This window comes from Equus quagga, unplaced genomic scaffold (assembly GCF_021613505.1).
Source record: "Equus quagga isolate Etosha38 unplaced genomic scaffold, UCLA_HA_Equagga_1.0 62709_RagTag, whole genome shotgun sequence".
Lineage (NCBI taxonomy): Eukaryota > Metazoa > Chordata > Mammalia > Perissodactyla > Equidae > Equus > Equus quagga.
The window spans coordinates 18,517-28,053 of NW_025800363.1; the positions used below are offsets into that span (position 1 = coordinate 18,517).

The 9,537-nt window shown below is 50.1% G+C and overlaps 1 protein-coding gene across 1 annotated transcript; it reads right to left on the bottom strand.

Annotated features, from left to right (window-relative positions):
- Positions 1-95: 95 nt before the first annotated feature.
- Positions 96-2,748, bottom strand: LOC124234007 (cationic amino acid transporter 4-like). Its single transcript, XM_046651265.1, has 4 exons — positions 1,767-2,748; positions 741-1,315; positions 369-477; positions 96-268 (listed from the first exon to the last, which is right to left on the bottom strand). The coding sequence occupies exons 1-4, from the start codon at positions 2,746-2,748 to the stop codon at positions 96-98; spliced, it is 1,839 nt and encodes a 612-aa protein (XP_046507221.1).
- Between the last annotated feature and the right edge of the window lie 6,789 nt (positions 2,749-9,537).

Genomic DNA, 9,537 nt, shown 5'->3' on the forward strand with positions numbered 1-9,537 from the left:
CAGGTCTGCAAACCCGAGCTGCCCCGGATAGAGGGGCTGCCAGCTCCTCTGACCTCTCGAGGAGGTGGTGGAGGGCAGGCAGGCCCCTGTGGTCATCATGGACTGGCAGGCCGCTCCGTGTGACCGGGCTCCTGGGCCGGTGTCTGGTTGGGGGGCTGCAGGGCTGGCACCATCTCCTCCAGGCTGCCATGTGGGACAGTCAACCCCGGCTGCTCCCGCTGGTTCTCCTTGCTGTGCCAGATGCCATAGCCAAAATACACTGCGAGTCCTGCAAGGGTGGCACAAGGCTGAGGGGCAAGTCCCAGCCCTGTTTCCCTGCTTGCCCTCCCCCGTCTGCGCCCCGGGGTCCCAGCCTAGCCCCCACTCACCGATCAGCAGCCAGATGGAGAAGTACAGCCAGGTCACGTAGCTCAGGTGCAGCATGAGGAAGATGTTGAGGAGGATGCTCAGGGCAGGAGTCAGGGGCACCATGGGAACCTGAGGGGACAAGGGCTGGGCTGGGCTGGGCTGGGCTGCAGGGAAGGGCTGCTGGCCAGGGCCTGACTTCTCAGGAGTCCACAGAGCCTTTCTCTGCCTCTGGAGATTCCGGAGACAAGGGCCCACCCGCCATGCAGAGAGAGGGGTGTGGGGTACTGGCCTCCCCCGCCCTGTGGCCCTGGTGCATCCTGCCACGGCAGAGGAGGAAGGGGCGAAGGGAGCCGGCTGGGCTGAGCATGGTGGGTGCTGGCTGGAGGAAGTACCTGAAAGGTGTCCTGCCGGCGCTGCTGCTGGTGGGCCCCCAGGACGAGGAGACTGAGCAGAAATGTGATGGAGCTGAGCAGGAGCAGCAGGGTGTAGCCCCAGGTTGGGAGGTGCAGGACCGAGTCCCCGAAGACCAGCACGCAGTCCAGGGTGATGGCTGAGGCCACCAGGACACCGAGCGCCCAAGCCACAGCGGATCCAGGTCCGCACCCATCCAGGAAGCGGAGGTAGGGCCTCAGGGCTGGTCGCAGCTGACCAGGCTCGATGACCACAGGGCTGCCTGGGCCCTGAGAATTGGATGGAGGGGACTTTCGGAAGCGTAGCGTGATAATGCTGGTGGTCAGGACAGTGAGGCTCAGCATTGTTCCAATGGTCAGGAACTGGAACAGTGCCTGGAGGTCCAGCAGCAGCGCCAGGAAAGCCATGAGGACCCCAAACACCAAGAGGCTCACCAAAGGCACCTGAGTCCGGGGGTGCACGCAGGCAAACACCTGGAAGAAGAGCCCATCGGCAGCCATGGCACAGACCATGCGTGGCACGAACAAGAGGATGTTGAGCAGGAGAGTGGTCATGGCTGTTACAGAGGGTGGGAGACAGGTCAGCATGGAGGCCAGTCCCACAGGGGCCGCTGCTGGGGGCCAGGGCATGGGTGGCCCCTTGGATCACTGGCATGAGTTTTCTGGGCTCTGAGAGTGAGCCTGAGTGTATGCAGGTGCTGGATTATTCCCCCTCACCACCCAGGAATGGGACATCCCAGTTTAGGTGACAGGCCCACTGGAGAATCTGATGAGAGCTGAGTCCCTCTGCCTGGAAGGATCTGGAAAGACATGTCCAGAACTGACATTCTGTTTACAACTGGGAGGGATGGTGAGTAGGTCAGTCCCAACAAGCCCAGGTGGAGAGTTTAATCATTATCACCTTCCTGGGCCCAGGATGCAACAGGGAGCACAGGCCCAGATGGAGATATGTGCCCTGGAGGCCCCTCCGCCCTGTTCCCTCCCACGTTGTCTGGATGGGCCCCTTACCGCAGATGGCACCAGCCGCCACGATGACACCTGCCCAGCTATAGCCCCGCTGGTGGAAGGCATCAGCGAGTGCCCAGTCAGGCTCCAGGCTTTGCCAGGGCACCATGAGGGTGAGGACTGTGGAGACGAGGATGTTAGCACCAGCCACCACACCAACTGAGATGGCGAGGGCCAAAGGCACCGTTCGCTTTGGGTTCTGGGCCTCAACACTGGAGGTAGCAATGGCACCAAAACCCACAAAGGCGTAGAAGCAGGCAGCGGCACCAGTCATGATGCCCGAGAAGCCAAAGGGCGCAAAGCCGCCCTCCTCAGCGCTCCAGTTGTGCGGGCGGGCCAGGACGAACCCCAGGATGATGATGAAGAGGATGACGACCAGACTGATGGCAGAGAAGGTGCTGTTGAGCCAAGAAGAGACACGGCCTCCACAGGAGACGAAAGCCAACACTAAAAGTATGATGGCAGCAGCCAAGAAGTCTGGATACTGGGCCAGGATGGGCACCTGCCAGATGCCCACATGGACCTCGGTGAAGCTCTGGATGTGGTGGCTAAGCATGGCATCCAGGTAGCCGCTCCAGGCGCGGGCCATGGCAGCTCCACCAAAGAGGCACTGGATGAGCACAGTCCAGCCAACAAGGAAGGCCCACAGCTCACCCAGGAACACATAGGTGAAGAGGTAGCCAGAGCCTCTGCAGGGCACACGTACTGCAAGCTCCGCGTAGCATAAGGCTGTGAGCAGGGAGGCCACAGCTGCCAAGCTGAAGGACACAAGCACCGCAGGGCCAGCCATCCACTTGGCTACAGTGCCTGTGAGCACGTAGAGGCCTAAGCCCATGGAGGCACCCACACCTTGAAGGGTCAGGTCCAGCGTGGTCAGATGGCGCCGCAGCGATGTCTCCGTGGTGGGCTCCTCCAGTGTCTTTAGCCGATTCAGCTTCTGGCAGAAGCGCGCCAGGCTGGCGGTGCTGGGCAGCCCCCAGGCCATGGTGGACAGCTAAATCGAGCACCAGGCCAGGTACCAGTACCTATGAGGGCCAGAGGGGAATGAGAGGCTGTCCAGCCACGTCCTGACCAGCCTGCAGCCCTTGCTCTGATGCTGCCCTGGGGACCCAAGCCTGAAACCACTGTCAGCTGCAGGGTTGGATGAGGCAGGCTCAGGGCCTGGCAGCAGGGTGGGCAGGAGGCCACAGGGAAGCATGGGGATCACTTCGGCCTGCCTCCTGGGCAAGGGACTGGGTGTTTGGGAGGGGCCCTGAGGGTGGGGAGGGGGCAGCCCCAGGGAGCCCGGCTAGACACCCCTCCCATGCTCTGGGATCCCAGAGCAGCGTGGAACCCAAGGCTTCCCAAGAAGGGGGCCAGGTCTCCAGGACCCAGGATTGGAGTGACTCTGTGGCCATGGGCTTTGCCCAGGCGGCCACCTGACCTCAGACAGCGATGTTCATGTCCCATCCCTTGCCTTGCCAGTTTGGTCTATCATTTCTCACCACTGGGAGTAGGGTCATCCTGAGCCCTGCACCCAATGCCAAGGCCCTGTGTCCCCACCCTGCACCTCGACACACTGCTGCCCCACCAGTGCCAGAGTCACTTTTGCCACACCCCTGTCCCTAGGTACCCTAGGCTTCATGATCTCTCTGGCTGAGTTCAACCACACAGGACTTTCTCTGACTCCCCTGCTGTCCCCATCGCTGCCCCTCAGCAGGCAAGGCCCACCCCACCCCTGGGCACCAGGTCCAGCACTGGACCCTGCCTCATGCTCCCACACATACTCAGCCCAACCTGCCCACACCTCACAGGGTCAAGGCCAGCGCTCCCCAGGTTCTAGAGAAGCCCTATGACTGTGTCTGGTTCACACATCAGGACACCCAGACCACAGGGTAACTGACTAGCCCAGGTCACCGGGGTGGCCTCGGGAGGTGGGTGGAGGCTAAAGTCCAGGTCTGGGAGGGATCTGAAGCCCACACACTTAACATTGCTGCTGACACCCTACATGATCCCTCATCCCAACACATGGTCTCCACCAGCTGGGCACCATCCAGGTCCCTCAACCCTGGGAGGTGTGGGAGCTGCAGGAGTCAGGCAAGACTCTGGTAAGATGAGGGTCTGGATGTGGCTGAGAGGCCCTGGGCTGTCCCTGACCTCTGGCACAATGGGATGGCAGTAAGCCACCCTCACCCACTGACGAGGGAGCGCCCGGCTCTGGGGAGTGTTCTGTGAATTGGCAGAACTCGTGCTGGCTGTTCTGAGCTTCCAGCTACAGACAGTTTCCTGAAAGGAGGCAAGCAGAGCCCTGGGTACCACGTCCAGCCCTCCAGCTTGGGGCACCTCTAGGGCCCCTCAGACCACAATGGCAGCCCCTCCTAGCCCAGGAGCACCTGTCAAGCCTGGAGGACCCTGGGGGACCCTAACCAGCTCCCACGTGTGGACATCCATGAGAGGTGTCGTGGACTGAGCATCTGCTCCATGCCAGTACCTGCATCATGGGGACACATCATGTGTCTGATCACGTGACCACCACAAACCCCCTCAGGATTATTTACTACTAGAGCTGAGGGGTCTTTGTCCTTCTGCTCTTCCCATTTGAAAGTGGAAAGTTGGTGTCACAGGGTGTGAACTTGTTTACAGCAAAATGAGGACAATCCATCCAAGCAAAGCAAAACCAAAACAGTCATCCTCTTTCCCCAGAACTGTCTCCAGGTTGTCAGGTTTCTATGTGGTTTGTGGGATAGGACGTTAGGGGCACCTGCAGGCTGTCTGGCTCAGTGGGCTGGTGACAGGGTGGTGGACTCCCAGACAAGATGGTGCCACTTGGAGCACTCTGCCTTAGCCAGCCCCTTGCTCCCTTCTGGTATGTGGCTGACATACCAAGTGCTGGACCCCAGCGAGCAAGTCAGTTACACAGAGCAACACATGAAGATGCAGTGAAGAGAAAGCACCAAAAATACAAGAAGAAGGAGAGAGAACACTTCCCACCTCATCCTGCACAGCCAGGAGCACCCTGACACCAAACCCAGCAAAGACATCACAAGAAAGAAAAATAGAGACCAATGTGGATATAGATGCAGAATTGCTCAAGTGTATACTAGCAAATCAAATCCAGCAGCATATAAAAAAGGACCAGGCAGGATTTATCCCAGGATGCAATATTGATTTAACATATGAAAATGAATCAATGGAATATCCATATAATAGAACAAAGGACAAAACCACATGATCCTCTCCACAGACTCAGAAAAACAGTCAACAAACCTGGAATAGAAGGGACCGCCCCAAAACTGACGAAAACCATCCACGAAAATCCCTTGGCTGCTGTGCTCAGTGGTGAGAGACTGAAAGCTTTCCCTTTGCTCAGGAACAACATCGGGAGGTCCTCTCACCACTTGTATCCAACATTTTACTGGGGGCTCTGGTCATGGCAATTGGGTGGGAACATGAAATAGAAGGAATCCACACAGGAAATGAAGAACTAAGACTATCTCTAGCCTCAGATGACATGATCTTATGTAGAGGAAAACCTAAGGAATCCATATAAAAAATATTAGAACTAATAAACAAGTTTAGCAAAGGTGCAGCATACAAGATCAATATATAAAAATCAATTACAGGGGCCAGCCTGGTGACATAGTGGTTAAGTTCGTTCACTCCACTTTGACGGTCCAAGGTTCACAGGTTTGGATCCTGGGTGCAGACATAGCACCACTCATCAAGCCACACTGTGGTGGCGTCCCACATAAAATAGAGGAAAATTGGCACAGATGTTAACTCTTTGATAATCTTACTTAAGCAGAAAAAAGAGGAAGATTGGCAACAGATGTTAGCGCAAGGCCAATCACACACACAAAATCAATTGTATTTCTATAGACTAGCAATGAACAATCCAGAAATGAAGTTAAGAATTCTGCCTACGTAGGATCAAAAAGGATAAATTTATGTATAAACATACTTAGGATAAATTTAACAAAAGAAGTTCAAAACTTATACACTGAAAACTACTAAACATCATTGAAAAATTTTTTAAAAGACCTAAATAAGTGGAAAGACATTCCATGTTCATGGACTGGAAAATTTCCTATTGTAAAGATGACAATACTCTCCAAATTCGTCTTCAGATTCAGTGCAATCCCTAACAAGATCCCAACTGCCTGTTTTGCAGAAATTATCAAGCTGATCCAAAAACTCATGTGGAGATGCAAGGGACCCAGAAAAGCCAAAACAATTTTGACAAAGAGCAAAGTTGGAGGACTAACACTTTCTGATTTCTAAACTGATTACAAAGCTATAGGAATCAAGACAATGTGTTACTGACATAGGGATAGACAGATAGATCAATGGAAGAGAACTGAGAGTCCAAAAATATGGACAATTAATTTTTAATTTAATATTTAATTTTAAATTTATGGACAATTGATTTTTTTTAAATAGACTTTATTTTTTAGAGCAGTTTTAGGTTCAAAAAAAAATTGAGCAGAAGGTGGAGTTCTCATATACTCTCAGCCCTTAAACAGGCACAGCCTTCCCCACTATCAACATCCCCCACCAGGTTAGTACATCTGTTATAACTGATGAACCTGTGTTGACACATCATTATCACCTCCAGTCCATGGTTTACATTAGGGCTCACTCTTGGTGTTGTACATTCCATGGGTTTTGACAAATGTATAATGACGTGTACACACTACTACAGGAAGCCCTAAAAGTCCTCTGTGCTTCACGTACTCATCCCTCCCTCCCCACTAACCCCTGGCTACCACTGATCTTTTCGCTGTCTCCACAGTTTGGCCTTTCCAGAATGTCGTATAGTTGTAATTGAATCATATAGTATGTAGCCTTTTCAAATTGGCTTTTTTCACTTAGTAATACACATTCAAGCTTGTCTAATGTCTACTCATGGCTTGATAGCTCATTTATTTTTATTTTTTAAATTTTTGTTTATTTTTTAACACTTTTTATACTTCCTCTTTTTTTTTTTTTTTTTTGGTGAGGAAGATTTGCCCTGAGCTAACATCTATACCAGTCTTCCTCTATTTTGTATGTGGGACTCCACCACAGCATGGCTTGCTGAGTGGTGTGTAGGTCTGTGTCTGGGATCCAAACCCAGAACCCTGGACCACCAAAACAGAGTGTGTGAACTTAACCACTATACATTGGGCCAGCCTCAACTCATTTCTTTTTTTTTTCTGCTTTATCTCCCCAAATCCCCCCAGTACATAGTTGTGTATCTTAGTTGCAGGTCATTCCAGTTGTGGCACATGGGATGCCACCTCAACGTGGCCTGACAAGCGATGCCATGTCTGTACCCAGGATCCAAACCAGTGAAACCCTGGGCTGCAGCAGCGGAGTGTGTGAACTTAACCACTCGGCCACAGGGCCAACCCCATCAGCTCATTTCTTTTTAGTGCTGAGTAAAATGTCTTGTCTGGATGGACCGCAGTTTACTTATCCATTCACCTACTGAAGGACATCTTGGTTGCTTCCAAGTTTTGGCGATTATGAATAAAGCTGCTATAAACAACCATGCGCATGTTTTTGTGTGGGCATAAGTTTTCGCTCATTGGGGTAAATACCAAGGAGTGTGGTTGCTAATTCATATGGTAAAAATATGTTTAGTTTTGTAAGAAACTGCCAAACTGTCTTCCAAAATGGCTGTGCCATATTGCATTCCCGCCTGCAATGAATGAGCGTTCCTCTTGCTTCACATCCTCAGCAACATTTGCTGTTGTCAGTTTACTGGATTTTTGCCATTCTGGCAGGTGGGTAGTGGCATCTCATCTTTGTTTTAGTTTGCAATTGCCTAAAGACAGAGGATGTGGATCATCTTTTCATAGGTTTATTTGCCAACTGTGCATCTTCTTTGGTGAGGTGTCCGTTCAGATCTTTTGCCCATTTTTAATTGGGTTCTTTGTTCTCTTATTGTTGACTTTTAAGAGTTCTTTGTATATTTTGGATAACAATCCTTTATCGGATATGTCTTTACAAATATTTTTTCCCAGTCTAAACCTTGTCTTCCCATTCTCTTGATGGCCAATTGATTTTTGACAAGCGTGCAAAACAATTCAATGGGGGAAACAATAGTCTTTTGAACACACTGTGCTGCAGCAACTGGATCTCCACATGCAAATGAATGAAGTCAGACTCCTACCTCACACCACATGCAAAAATGACCTCAGAATGGATCAGAGACCTAAATCTAGGAGCTGAAACCATACAGGCAGACCATGAAGATATTGCAGGTTCAGTTCCTGACCACTGCAATAAAGTGAATGTTGCAATAAAGTGAGTCACATCAGTTTCTTGGTTTTCCTGTGCATATAAAAGTTATGTTTAAACTATAGTGGACTCTATTAAGTGTGCAATAGCATTATATCTAAAAAACCAATGTACATACATTAATTAAAAAATACTTTATTGCTGAAAAGTGCTCACCATCATGTGAGCCTTCAGTGAGTCATAATGTTTTGACTGGGGGAGGGGCTGCATTGATGTTGATGGCTCTGACTGATCGCGGTGGGGATTGTTGAAGGTTGGGGTGGCTGTGACAACTGCTTAAAATAAGACAACAATGAAGTTTGCTGTATTGATTGGCTCTTCTTTTCCCAAACAATTTCTCTGTAGCCTGAGATGCTGTTTGATAAAATTTTACCCACTGTACAACTTCTTTCAAAATTGATGTCAATCCTCTTAAATCCTGCCACTGCTTTATCAACTAAATTTATGTAACATTCTAAACCCTTTGTTGTCATTTCAACAGTCTTCATGGCCTCTTCACCAGGAGGACTTTCCATTTCAAGAAACCACTTTCTTTGCTCATCCATTAGGAGCAAACACTTATCCATTAAAGTTTGTCATGAGGTTGCAGCAATTCAGTCACATCTTCAGGCTCCACTTCTGATTGTAGTTCTCTTGCTCTTTCCACCACAGCTGCAGTTTCATCCTCCACTGGAGTCTTGAACCCCTCAAAGTCATCCATGAGGTCTGAAATCAACTTCTACCAAACTCCTGTTAATGTTGATATTTTGACTTCTTCCCATGAATCATGAATGTCCTTTTTACTTATTTATTTATTTTAGGAAGATTGGTCCTGAGATAACATCCACTGCCAATCCTCCTCTTTTTGCTGAGGAAGATTGGCCCTGAGCTAACATCTATGCCCATCCTCCTCTGCTTTATATGTGGGATGCCTGTCATGGCATGGCTTGATAAGTGGTGCACAGCTCTGTGCCTGGGATCTGAACCGGCAAACCACAGGCTGCTGAAGTGGAGTGCATGAACTTAACCTCTATGTCACTGGGTCAGCCTTATGAATGTTCTTAAGGGCATGTAGAATGATGAACCCTTTCCAGAAGGTTTTCAATTTACTTTGCCCAGATCCATCAGAGGAATCACTGTCCATGGCAGCTATAGCTTTGTGAAATGTATTTCTTAAAAATAAGACTTGAAAGTGAAAATTACTCCTTGTTGCATGATCAAAATGACTGTCCAGATCCTGCAGAATGGACGTTGTGTTAGCAGGTATGAAAACAACATTAATCTCGCTGTACATCTCCATCAGAGCTCTTGGGTAACCAGGTGCATTATGAAAGAGCAGTAATATTTTTAAAGGCATCTTTTTTCTGATCAGTAGGTCTCAGTATTGGGCTTAAAATATTCAGTAAACCATGTTGTAAACAGATGTGCTGTCATCCAGGCTTTGTTGTTCCATTTATGGAGCACAGGCAGAGTAGATTAAGCACAATTCTTAAGGGCCCTAGGATTTTCAGAATGGTAAAGGAGCATTGGC

Excerpts from the sequence above, each read along its gene's own strand:
- LOC124234007 (XM_046651265.1), bottom strand. The coding sequence starts at position 2,748 with ATGGCCTGGGGGCTGCCCAGCACCGCCAGCCTGGCGCGCTTCTGCCAG. Across the intron at positions 1,316-1,766 it reads GGCGGCTGGTGCCATCTGCG|CCATGACCACTCTCCTGCTC; the intron begins GTAAGGGGCCCA and ends CCTCTGTAACAG. Across the intron at positions 478-740 it reads GCCGGCAGGACACCTTTCAG|GTTCCCATGGTGCCCCTGAC; the intron begins GTACTTCCTCCA and ends TTGTCCCCTCAG.